This window comes from Bombina bombina, chromosome 1 (genome assembly GCF_027579735.1).
Source record: "Bombina bombina isolate aBomBom1 chromosome 1, aBomBom1.pri, whole genome shotgun sequence".
Classification (NCBI taxonomy): Eukaryota; Metazoa; Chordata; class Amphibia; order Anura; family Bombinatoridae; genus Bombina; species Bombina bombina.
In genome coordinates, this window is record NC_069499.1 from 150,534,888 (window position 1) to 150,547,990 (window position 13,103).

Sequence of the window (13,103 nt, forward strand, 5' to 3'; positions counted from 1 at the left end):
ATAGAAATAGACGATTTTTTGGTCTCTCTAAATATATGGCTCCATTTAGGTTCTGTCAAGGTTTCGTGTAGTTCTACCTCCCATTTAGAGATATAAGAAGGTTTTTTACTGGGAAAGGAGCCTCGTAGTATCTTGTAGATGATGGAAATGTGTGACCTGGTGATCGAGGGGGTAGTGCATAATGTTTCAAAGGTGGTAAGGGGTCTAACAAGGTCTGGTTTGTGGGGGCTAGTTAGTATAGCATGTCTGATCTGAAAGTACGGGAACCAGAGGTGAAAAGGGGGTCCCAATGTTTGAGAAAGCTCGGACTGTGGACGTAAAGTACCCTTATCTAACACTGTATGAACCGGAATGTTTGTGGGCACGCCATCAACACATGGAGTCTGTATAGCAGTGGAATCAAGCATACTCGAATTGTTCAGGATGGGGGTTAAGGGGGACATATGGCTTGAGATTTTAGCGTCTTGGGACAAAATTTTATCCCAGACTCTTAAGGAGGCTGCTACGAAGTAATTTGTTCTGACCCCCAAGGGCCTCGTCTTAGGGGGGATCCAGCATACTTCACCTAAAGGGTGACCTCCTATTAGACTGCACTCAAGCTGGACCCAGGGTTTGTTCGGAAGTGAGTGTTTCCAGGCAGTAATTTGTGCTAAGTGGGCTGCTTTATAATAGTCTATGAGGTTTGGAACCCCCAGGCCCCCATCTTCCCTGCTAAGGTATAATGTATTCCTAGCTACTCTTGGTCTTTTGTGTGCCCAGATAAATTGTTCAAACCATCTCTGCTGTTGAATTAGATAATGTGTGGGGAGGTCCAGTGGGAGAACTTGAAACAAATATAGGAATTTGGGGAGAAGGTTCATTTTTATAGCATTGATGCGGCCCATCCAAGAGAGGTGGCCCTGTTTGTGCCAGGCGTTAAGGGAAGTCAAGGTCTCTTTTTGTAAGGGAGAATAGTTAAGGTCATAAAGATCCGTCGGATTGGCGGATACATCAATTCCCAAATAGCGTATTTTATTTGTAATTTGAAAGTTAGTTTGGTTAGTGAGAAAGGCGTGTTCTTCCTCAGATATGTGTAGGGGCATCAGCATTGATTTTCCCATGTTAATGGAAAAATTGGAGGCTTGTTTGAACTCCTCCAGTTCATTGAGAAGGGATGGTATAGAGGAGAGTGGGGAGCGAATCGTAAAAATAATGTCGTCTGCGTAGAGGAGGCACTTTTGCTGACTACCCTCAAAAGAGACCCCCTGTATGTTGGTGTTGGTTCTAATCCTGGTCGCTGCTGTCTCCACTACTAAGGCGAACAGCAGAGGGGATAAGGGGCATCCCTGACGTGTGCCATTTTTTATGGGGATTTGAGTGGATAGTGTGTTGTTAGCAGAGATTCTGGCTGAGGGGTTATGATATAGTGCCTTTATACGTGATATTAACACCTCCGAAAAACCAAACTTTGACAGAGTGGCCCAGAGGAAATCCCAGTCCACCCTGTCAAAGGCTTTCTCCGCATCCGTGGACAGTAAGACCAGGGGGGATTTGGAGGAGATAGATGTAGTCAGGGTTTGTAGGACCCGAATTGAGTTATCCTTAGCCTCCCTACCTGGGATAAATCCCACCTGGTCTGTGTGTATAAGTAGAGGGAGGATTCTATTTATTCTCGTTGCTAATAACTTGGCATATAACTTCATGTCTATATTTATTAGGGAAATAGGGCGGTAATTGGTGACTTGGTCTGTGGGTTTGCCGGGTTTAGGTATGACAGTAATTGTAGCTTCCAATAAAGACTGTGGTAAGGGGTTTGTATTGTCGATGGAATTGTATAGTTGAAGGAGGTGAGGGCATAATTGAGACTTAAGATGATGGTAAAATTTAGGGGTAAAGCCGTCTGGACCTGGGGCTTTTCCTTGGGGGAGATTCTTAACTGCCATTAGGAGTTCCTGTAAAGTGAATTGCGAGTCCAGAGACTCACATTGCTCTTTAGTTAGAGTGGGTAGTTGCGCCTGAGCTAGAAAATTATCAATGAGTCTGTTTTTAGATGGGGTATCCAAGGATGGGAGGTTATATAGGGAAGTGTAGTATTCTGCAAATTGATTAACTATATCGGGGTTAGAAGTATAAAAGGATCCAGACGCATCCACTATTTTGGGAATAAAAGATTTATAGTTTTTCTTCTTAAGGGATCTGGCTAAAAGGCGTCCTGCTTTGTTACTTTCAATAAAGAATTTGGACTTGGTCGTAATTGCCCTGAGGTGGGCATTTTTAATCAGATATTGGGTAAGTGCTTCCCTAGCCTGTTGTGACTGTAATAAAAGCTGTGGGGATTTGGGGTTTAGTTTTAGCCTACGTTATTTTTCCTGAAAATCAGAGGTTAGTGATGTGTAGAGTGTTGCTCTTTGTGTACGCAATTTGTGTGTGTGGGTTAATATAACGCCTCTGATGTAGCATTTGTATGCCTCCCAATTATTAGTTATTGAGGTCTCAGCTGGATTGTTGAAATTAAAGAATTCAGTAGTTTTCTCTATTATATCAGTAGTTATCAGGGGATCTGTTAATATCTGGTCGTTAAGTCTCCAGTGTTGCTGCTGTTGAGGCCTAGCTGACCATTTGAAAGTGGAGAGGACCATGCTATGGTCTGACCAGGGGGTGTGATGTAGACGGGAGTCAGAAAGAACTGTCAACATGTTTTGATCACATAGGATATAGTCCAGGCGTGTGTAGGAGCGCTGGGGGTTCGAAAAAAAAGTAAAGTCTCTAAGTGTTGGATATCTAACTCTCCATGTGTCGAAGAAGGGAATGGTTCGTAATGCCTGCCAATTGGCTTTGATAAGGGTATTTCGGAGGTATGATTTGCCTGAAGATGTATCTATAGTTGGGTTGATAGGAAAATTGAAGTCCCCTCCTAGTATTATGGGTCCCTTAGAGATATCTATGATGTGATTACTAACTTTACGGAAAAATGAAGGCGGGGGACGTATTGGGGCATAAATATTAGCTAAGGTGAGTGGTCTACCATAATACAGTCCTACTAGAATCAGTATTCTACCCTCTGAGTCTTGATATTTGTCCAGGAGCTGGAAGGGTGTTCCCTTTCTGAATGAGATACTAACCCCATTATGCTTCGATGGGCCTGAGCTAAGGAAGTGTTGGTCGTAATAGAGGTGAGAAAGGGAGGGTTCATTGGCTTTTCTAAAGTGAGTTTCTTGGAGCATAATTACGTCTATGTGTTTTTTAAAGAAATCGTGGAAAGCAAGTGACCGTTTCTGGGCGGATAGGAAACCTTGCACATTCTGAGTGGCAATATGAAAAGCGCTAACCTGGGATTGTATGTTCCTGGGGGAGTGAGTGGTGGTCTGTGCACAAGACATATTTTGATAAGACTAAACCAATACAATGACAAGTAAACTATACTCTATGCAATCGTTTTTGAAATAGAATATTAAGTGTCTGGATTAAGGAAGGAAACAAGAGTAAAGAAGAGGGGATGGAGAAAAGATAAAAAGAGAAGGAGAGGGGAAGAGGGGGAAGAGGGTAGGGAGGGGAGAGTCTTGGAGGGTAAAGGAAAGGATATAATAAGAAGAAGATGAATTGAGGAGATACAGAAAGAGTAGTGAATGCAACAGTGGGGGAAATCACGGCTCAACGGAGCCCACTCAAACGGGAGTTTAAACAGTAAATACATTAAAGGGTATTCAACCTCATGAGTAGTACCGCATTATGTAACTTAATACTACACATTAAAACATGATGGAAACAGTGCAAGAGAACCTAAAGAAAAAGAGGGGGAAAACAGGTTATTATAACAGTTTGCAACCAGGACTGAATATACTCTACTCTTCCACGCTCAGCCCGGAATAAGAGCACTTATGGTGACATTTTAAACTAGGCAGAACAACAATAGTATTACAGTGCATAACGTTTAAATCTACATACTTATTAAATCCAGGAGCAACATAATTAAAGAGAAAAATAAAGGTGAAAGAGAATTATAAATGAAGTCTCAAGTAGAGAACTGCTGTCAGTTCTCATCTCTAGGTTGTTCAAATCTCCAAACTTAAGAGGAGCTACTAAGCCTGGGGACCCGCATGAATAACACGGGCTCCATTCCCAGGGGTCTCTGTCTCATACTCACAAGGCTGTAGTCTCAGGAATAATTTTTGAGAGTCCACAGAGTTAGACATCTTATCAGGTAACATCTTGAGATTTAGGGGTTGCAGGAATGTCTATCTTCTTGCTACATTTGCTCGCAATTTCGGACCACAGCCCTTTTGGTGGTCTTGAAGGTGGAGGTGGGTTAGTAGTGGTAGGGCTAGGGATCTGGGCCTCCAAAGGTGGAAGGCCCAGCTGTTTGCAGAAATTCATCGCTTGAGAAGGATTCAAGCATTCATATCGTTTCCCGTTCTTGATAACTTGCAGAGAGACTGGGAAACCCCACCTGTATGGGACCTTTATGGAGCGGAGATGGGATGTAAGAGGGGCATATTCTTTTCTGATTTGGAGTGTCCTAGCGGACAAGTCCTGAAAAATTTGAATTTTTGCACCCATGAATGAGAAATTGGGTTGAGACCTTGCAAGCTGGTAGATTTTTTCCCTGTCTCTGTAGCTTTGGAAGCAAATTACAATGTATCTAGGAGGCTGGTTATCGCTAGGCTTGGGACGCAGGGAGCGATGGGCTCTCTCCAGGGGCACTGCGTCAATTACGCGTTGATCAGCTATTGCTAAAGATTGAAACAAATCTTGAAGATGATCTTGAATATCTTCAGCCTTCACGGATTCAGGTACACCCCTAATGCGGAGATTATTTCTTCGTGCCCTGTTCTCCATGTCGTCTACCTTGTTTTCCAACTCTTTAATCTGTGTGCTCTGATCTTCTAAAGCGAGGGACATGCCAGACATTTCTTTTGCCCATTCCTGTCTGTCATCCTCCAAGGCCTCCACACGGAAGCCCAGCTCATTGATATCTCTCTTTAAGTCGGCACACTCACTTTTAATACATGATTTGACTTGATTTATTAAATCTTCTATGGCTCTCATAGTGACCGGGCTGTCTTCACCCCGTGAAAAACTGCTTGGTGAGGATTGTGGTAGTTGTGATTCATCAGGGCCTTCAGAATGATATTCATCCTCGCTGTGTACTTGAGAGGTTTCTGGCTTTTTCTTTCTATCGGTACTTTTAAAGAAAGTATTCATTGTGCTGGGGGTAGTACTATGCTTCTGATTTTTCTCCATTTTAGTATTTCTGCGAAGCGCCATCATAAGGCCGAAGCTCCCGCAAGGGGGCCTAATCTGGGCAAAGCTAAAAGTGCAAAAGAGTGAGTTGCAGGCAGTATGGTCTGTAATAAAGTCCCTTTGAGAATAATTGTACCTCCTGGGGGATCAAGTTTAGATCATTAGGTCAGGACAATAAAAGTGCATATGTGGAGTCGAAGCAGAAAACAGCTGTAGCAGTGGGAGGCACATATAAGAGTGTTGGTGCTTGCTAGGGACCAGGGTGAAGTAAATAGGAAGGGAAAACGTTTATGTCAACCCAGGGCTTATATTATAAGTTGAGAGGCTAAGTCTGGCATTTAATAATAAAGGATATTTGAAAGTCCAATGTGACTCTGTGGGCTATATTTCGATGGGGAGTCGGGTCGCAATATTACTTGATCTTTTCAGGGGTGGCTGGATAGGTATAACGGGTCGCCATGCTGTCTTACCCCTTAGTTGCTGAGTCGGAGGCACGGGGGAAAAAGAGCTGATGAGGCAACGATAACTCAGTTGCTCAGGTATCGGAGAGAGGTGTCCCTGCTAATCCCTCCAGTTGGGCACTCATTGCGGGTCTGTGCTGGGTCCCAGATCTATCCTGGGAAAGGACGTCTCGTGAGGCGGGCGCTGATTGCGGCCTGTGCGGTCCTCCGCAGGTCTGTGTAGTCGGGCTCCCGCCCGCTATCAGGGTCTCAAAATGCTGTAAGCATATGTCACAGTGCTTGTAGGCACTTTTTGGGCGATCGGTTCAGTATAGGCTGTTCCCGGAGTGGGTCTTCGTTACTGCCGTCGTCGGAGCTCTAGTGTGGTGCGACCATCTTGGACGCCCGCACGCTCCGCCCTCTCCTGAGTATTTTTGTGTCAATGGTTAAATTATTTATTTTGTATGATTTATAAAATTACAATTTTCATTGTGCACTTTTGTAATGTATGCGTCTTTTTCCTATATGGAAATGCAGTATACACCCTTTAGTGAGACACATTGTTTTCAGGGCAAAACGTGACTTTAGATCATTTAACCAGGGAGAAAGTAAATTATCTTGCCACCCCAGAGACCTTTAGATCAATGGGCCCTATGTATTAGGCTTTGACATACAGACAGAGATAAGCTAAGCATGCATTTGTGTGTATAGATAGTAATAAAATAAGGAGATCTGAGTTACTTGCAAGCTCTGCCTATTTTTTATGGCTGCAATGAAAAAAAAAAAAACAATATCAGCTACTGCCTATAAAAAATAAACATAAAGGAGCAGTTTCTCTTACATTTTATACTGGTATAACAAATGATTGGAAACACATTAAGGGGAAACCACTGTCCCTTTAGCTTTCCTTTCATTTAAAGATAAATATTTTAAAACAGTAGAGCTTAAAGGACCATTAAATACATCAGAATTGCATAATTAACAAGTGCAAATTAAAAAGCCAATGCAATAACAATTACTATGAATTTTAAATAAGCGGTAGATTATTTTTCTGACAAATGTTCCCCCCCCCCCCATTTGCTGGCCCTCTGTATCATGTGACAGTCATTCGCCAATCACAGACCTATAACTTGTGAACTTGTGCACATGCTCAGTAGGATCTGGTGCCTCAGAAAGTGTATATATTAAACGAATGTGCAAATGTTGATAACAGAAGTAAATTGGAAAGTATCTTGAAAATTGCATGCTCTATCTGAATCATGAAAGTTTAATTTTGACTTTGGTGTTCCTTTAATTGAATTATATTTTTCTACTTGAAAAGTACCAGTCAGTAATTTTAGTGAGGTTATCATTTCGATACGTTTGCTATAATTACACTGTGTTTGTTCGTTGAAAATGTCGGTTATACCCAGACTATTTCTGTAATTAATTTGCTAATTAATTACCTTGTTATTACTTGTGTTCACTTTTCACTCACTTCTGTAAACCATTTGAACCCCAGAATAATTAACTAACATAGGAGTTGTTCACAATTCTTTAGAAGGATTCATTATTATTTTGTTTTTTTAAATTAAATTACCATTAAAGTTTTTGGGGAGTTTTGTAGATAAATCAATTGATAAAATTTTCTACAGGATTGTGATTGACCCCATATTCAGATACAATATCCACATTTTCATAGGATTGTATAAGAGCTTTAAAAATTGCTAAAGGGCAAACTAAAAAAATAACTATTTAATTGAGGGGGTAGGGAGCTTCATTCTCTTGGTTTCCTTTGTTGAAGGAGCAGCAATGCACTACTGTGAACTATTTTAACACATTGGTAAGCCAATGGCAAGAGGCATATTTGGGCAGCAAATAATAAGCAGCTAGCTCCCAGTTCTGAATCTACCTACATATGCTTTTCAAAGAGAACTAAGAACACAGCTCTGCAGTACACCATTATAATTTATTTTGCCCCCTTTTTCTGGTAATGTAATCCTGAACATTTTGTATTTTTCAGTTCATAAAACTGAAACTGCACATGGCAGGCTTTGCAAGCCTAACCCTGCCACATATGGCAAGCCATATCATCTCAAAACTCAGGTCTCCATTATCTATTCCAAATAAGGAAAGGGGTCGACAGAGTTTGGCCATTGAAAAGCAATTGTATCAAAAAACATGATTATCTATTTTAATTTAATTCAGACTCTGCCCATATGTTAATCTATTGGAAGACTGAAGACAAGTTTTGTAATTACAAGTTGTTTACTGTCCCTTTAAAACAGTTTATTCTTAAATAAGTTTAAATACACAATATGCGCAATTACCATGTTACATCATTTCTAGGGCGATAATGCTAGAAAAGAGCAAGCTACATAACTGTAGCTTTATGTAGAATAATACCCTCATGTACAGCCTGTAGCTACAATGTGACGTTCTTGTGTCATCAAAAACAAGCTTCACCCAAAAGTAGAAGGAACCCTGGAGTGACAGATCCCAAGTAATAGCTACATCAATTAATTTATATGATACACCATCCTATCCGATTCTTGTCTCTCCTGTATGTGTGGCTGGTTGCTAGGCCCCTTCTTCTTTACTGCTTCTTTGACATTACAAAAACCCCTTAAAGGGACATTAAACACTAAATAAATGCTAGATAGAATAATGCATTCAAAGAATGCGCTCTCTCTTTTACTCTCTCTCTCTTCCCTCTCTTTTGCTCTCTTACCCCCTCTCTTTTGCTCTGTCTCTCTCCCTCCCATTTGCTCTCTCTCCCCCTCTCTTTTGCTCTTTCCCCCCTCTCTTTTGCTCTCTCTTGCCCCTCTCTTTTGCTCTATCTACCCCCTCTCTTTTGTGCTCTCTCTCTCCCCCCTCTTTTTTGCTCTCTCTCCCCCCTCTCTTTTTGCTCTCTCTCTCCCCCCTCTCTTTTGCTCTCTCTCGCCCCCGTTTCTTTTGCTCTCTCACCAGTCTCTCTTTTGCTCTCTCAACAGTCTCTCTTTTGCTCTCTCTCTCTTCCCCCCTCTCTTTTGCTCTCTCTCTTTCCCCCTCTCTTTTGCTCTCTCTCTCCCACATCTCTTTTGCACTCTCTCTCCCCCTCTCTTTTGCTCTCTTTCTTCTCCTCTCCTTTGCTCTTTCTCTCCCCCTTCTCTTTTGCTCTCTCTCCCCCCTCTCTTTTGCTCTCTCTCTCCCCCTCTCTTTTGCTCTCTCTCTTTCTTACATTTCTATTGATCTCTCTCTCTCTCTCTCTCTCAGATGACCATGACCATGCCCACTCATGCAAGGCCATGCCCCCTGACACGCCAAACCCCACCACACCCGGCCCTGCCCCCACCCTGCCCAGTCCCACTCACCATTCTGGCATGGACACTACAGAGGATCAGGTAGACTCAGATGTGTTTGTCCTCATGCTGCCTCTACTGCGCATGACAGCTTTGGACAAACACACTTAGTCTTTTATATTATAGGATGCATTCGTGATTGGCTGATTGCTGTCACATGATACAGGAGGAGTGGAAACAGACATAACTTTGAAACTGTCTGATAAAGTCTACTGCTCATTTGAAGTTCTGACTAAGTGTAATGCATTGTCTTTTTATTATTTATTTTTTATTTATGCAAATATACTGTTTGTACTGGTCCTTTAAGCTATACAAATAATGTGTTTGTTTTTTGTGACACTGATTATTCTGTTTTTAATTTTTTTATGCTTTCCATTTTTAGCTCCAGCATCTGGTATAACTGGGATTTTAGTACATATATGGCTGTATCGAGTTTTCCTCTTCCTCTCCTTTTTAAGTCATCAAAGGTGACCATACCCTGGCAGAGGCTATGAACCATTCAATAGGAACTAGTACCAAGAAAGAGTCTTTGTAAATGGACAACTGGAAAACAAACTACCAAAGATTCCTCCACTAAAGCACTGGGAATTAATGAAACATGGAATATAAATTATTACAAACTACACATGACCTGCAAAAAGAAGAGACGTTCAAGTGCTTCAGTGGTTCTCATGAATACAGTATTATCTGATATAATTCTCTTGAAAATGGGAGTTATGAAAATCCTTGTCAAAGCACAAAGTCATGGCTGGTTTTGTTTCAAATGAATAGAGCTTGCTTGTTACCATGGAAATCGAATGGCCTGCCAACCAAACCTCACAGTAAACAGGGTACACAAAGATCTGGCATTTATTAAAAATCCACAAAGGTTTTTAGTATGGAATAAAAAGTAAGCCCTTATGCCTTGGCTGCCATCATTTTAAATCTCAATCCTCCTTTGAACATATGTTTCATTTTCTCATAGCTATGCTGATTAAAGGTATTACGCTATATCTTTTTTGCATGTAGATGTCTCCAAGAACAGCAGCCTAGTCTTACAAGTTTTCTTCAACTTACGGGATTTTGCTTGTGGCCACTTTATCACCAATAATAGACCAAGTCATCAGTTGTAATAATGAAACCAAACAACCACCTTTTGTAAATTGCCAGGAAACCAAGTGCCTTCAATTAAACAAGCCTGAACAATGTTAAAAAAAAAAAAAAAAAAAAAAAGCTTGCACTGCTGTGAGTGGTTTGTGGAGGAAAAAAAAAACTCTTTTATAAATATACTTCAACCCATGGGTACAAACCACAGGCCTAATAAGGAATCTGCTATTGGAAGAGGACGGACTTAAGTTGCTGCATAAGCTCTTTCAACACAAATTTCTTTGTTTCACTTTTTTAAATAGCCATGGCCTTCTAGTTTATTATACATTTTACAAATCTTATATCTTAATCTAAAAAAATTGGAAAATGCAACTTTTCCAATTACTGAATTGCTTAAGTATTTTGAAAAGTTGCCTGAATATTTTTTTTTAGTCGAAACAGAATTTCCTTCTCTTATCTACATTTGAAATGAAATCGGTCAGATCTTTAGAATATGATGTTATGGGTATCTAAGACTGCAGGTGAAAACAAATTCGACAGCAATTCTGGGTCTGAAAATAGTCTTCATTATAAAATTTGAGGGTTTTATGCCTCTGCCCACTAATCAGACTTTCTGCAGATTGTGACATATTTTATTTTGACAAGTTTGAAAAAAAAAAAAAATACAATTTTACAAAAAACTGTTAAAAAAAATGACTGAGCTACCTGATTAAATATTATCTATTAACCAGCCACTTTTTTTTTTCAATGCATTGTACATGTTCTCTTATAATGTTGGCTATGATTTTTTTTCTCTTTAATTTATCAGAAAAATTACTTCATTTCAAGACACTTTTATCTACAGAAAATTATTATTTTATGTTATCTAAAACACCTGATAGTTGCAAAATGTTATGCAAGAAATTGGGCTACAAATAAAAAAAAAAGTCTATAACTTTGCGGATATTGATTTAAAAAAAAAAACAAAAAAAAAACAAAGCACAAGAAGCTGTAGTCAACATACAAATAGGCTTGAGTTCTTTTTTTATTCTGTAGAAATGTTTGTGCAGATTCAATAATTAAATTGAAAAAAAAAAAAAAAAGATACTTTTACAGCTATGTTCAATAAAGCCTCTTTCCAGGTAAGGTATGATAAGTTGTCTTTTTTTTTTGTTTTTTTTAGTACACAACTTTCATACTTTAATATTTGCTCAATACATTTAGAAATAAACCTATAAAAGGAAACTCATTGACTTTGTATGAGCTTGCAAGCAAAACAGAGAATTGCATCATATGACAGGCAATAGCATTATTGATGATGTCATGCTTCGTTTCATTTAAATTAAAAAAAAATATATAAGATGAATTCTGATGTTCAAATGATTACAACTTTTGATTGGATGAAAGAAATGTAGCTGGTAATTTTGTTATCAACATCACTAGCTACACATTTTGAAAAATTTAAATTTAAAGAGATCCTGTATTTTAAAAGGTTATTCGTACGCCATTTTCGTTCTTTCTTTCTTTCTTTCTTTCTTTCTTTCTTTCTTTCAATGGATGGTGATAGAATATATTTATACAAGATTACAGGAAAAAATGCTGAACCAATATGTATAACATTTAGCAGATAGCTGAAAAAATGGCTCAATAATTTGGAGGCTATAAATCTTGTGCTCAATACATTTAGAAATAAACGTATAAAAGGAAACTCATTGACTTTTTATGAGCTTGCAAGCAAAACAGAGAATTGCATCATACGACAGGCAATAGCATTATTGATGATGTCATGCTTCGTTTCATTTAAATTAAAAAAATATATATAAGATGAATTCTGATGTTCAAATGATTACAACTTTTGATTGGATGAAAAAAATGTAGCTGGTAATTTTGTTATCAACATCACTAGCTACACATTTTGAAAAATTTAAATTTAAAGAGATCCTGTATTTTAAAAGGTTATTCTACGCCATTTTCTTTCTTTCTTTCTTTCTTTCTTTCTTTCTTTCTTTCTTTCTTTCTTTCTTTCTTTCTTTCTTTCTTTCTTTCTTTCTTTCTTTCTTTCTTTCTTTCTTTCTTTCTATGGATGGTGATAGAATATATTTATACAAGATTACAGGAAAAAATGCTGAACCAATATGTATAACATTTAGCAGATAGCTGAAAAAAATGGCTCAATAATTTGGAGGCTATAAATCTTGTGCTATAATAAAATTGTATTTGTGTAGATAGTATTTTCAATAGTTGATTATCATAAATTGTATAGAAACATAGAGTTTGATGGCAGATAAGAACTATAGGTTCAACATGTCTGCCCAAAATTGCCTAAAAGTATAATCTAGTTTATAGAAAAGCCACAAGCATTGACCTTACCACCTCAAATGGAAGTGTATTCTATGATTCAACCAACCTTTTTGTGCAAATAATCCTGAACTTACTACCTTTCAGCTTGAGATCAGGACCCCTTGTTCAGGAATTGTTCTTTTGGTTAGATGCTCACAGTCTCAGTTAAGTCTCTTAAAGTGAATGTCAATTTAGATTAATCGGTGCCCGCTTTTTAATAATCCTATTAAAAACAAGGGAACTTTAATTCATCAAAATTTACATTTCACTCGTTTTCTTCAAACACTTACCTTTTAATCTTCAAAGCCACTCCAGCGATTGCCCCGGCCATCGGAAGCCTCTTTATACGTCAGAAATGACAAATCCGACTTCCTCCAATCACGGCTTCCCCCCCGGGGGAATCTTGGCCTGAGGCAACACCGTGATTGGAGGAAGCCGGATTCTTCATTTTTTAACCACGAAGAGGGCTTGCGATGGGCGGAGGAAGCGCTTCAGTGGCTGTCAGGATTAAAAGGTAAGTATTTGAAGAAAATGAGTGCCCTTGTTTTTAATAGGATTATTAAAAAACCGGGCACTGATTCATCTAAATTGACATTTACTTTAATATACTTAAAAATTACTTACATATTACCTCTTTCCCTTCTTTCCTCTAAGCTATACAGGCCATTGAGCCTTTCCTGGTACGTTTCATTTTTTAGACCATGTACTATTTCAGTTG

The 13,103-nt window shown here is 39.0% G+C and overlaps 1 protein-coding gene across 1 annotated transcript in view; it reads left to right on the forward strand.

The window, feature by feature from the left end:
* MDGA2 (MAM domain containing glycosylphosphatidylinositol anchor 2) overlaps positions 1-11,195 on the forward strand; it is a 1,262,343-nt gene extending 1,251,148 nt beyond the window's left edge. The window contains exon 17 of the mRNA XM_053697669.1: positions 9,363-11,195. Within this exon, the coding sequence (XP_053553644.1) occupies positions 9,363-9,451 (89 nt within the window). The 3' untranslated portion in view covers positions 9,452-11,195. The remainder of the gene's footprint in view (positions 1-9,362) is intronic.
* Positions 11,196-13,103: the final 1,908 nt, after the last annotated feature.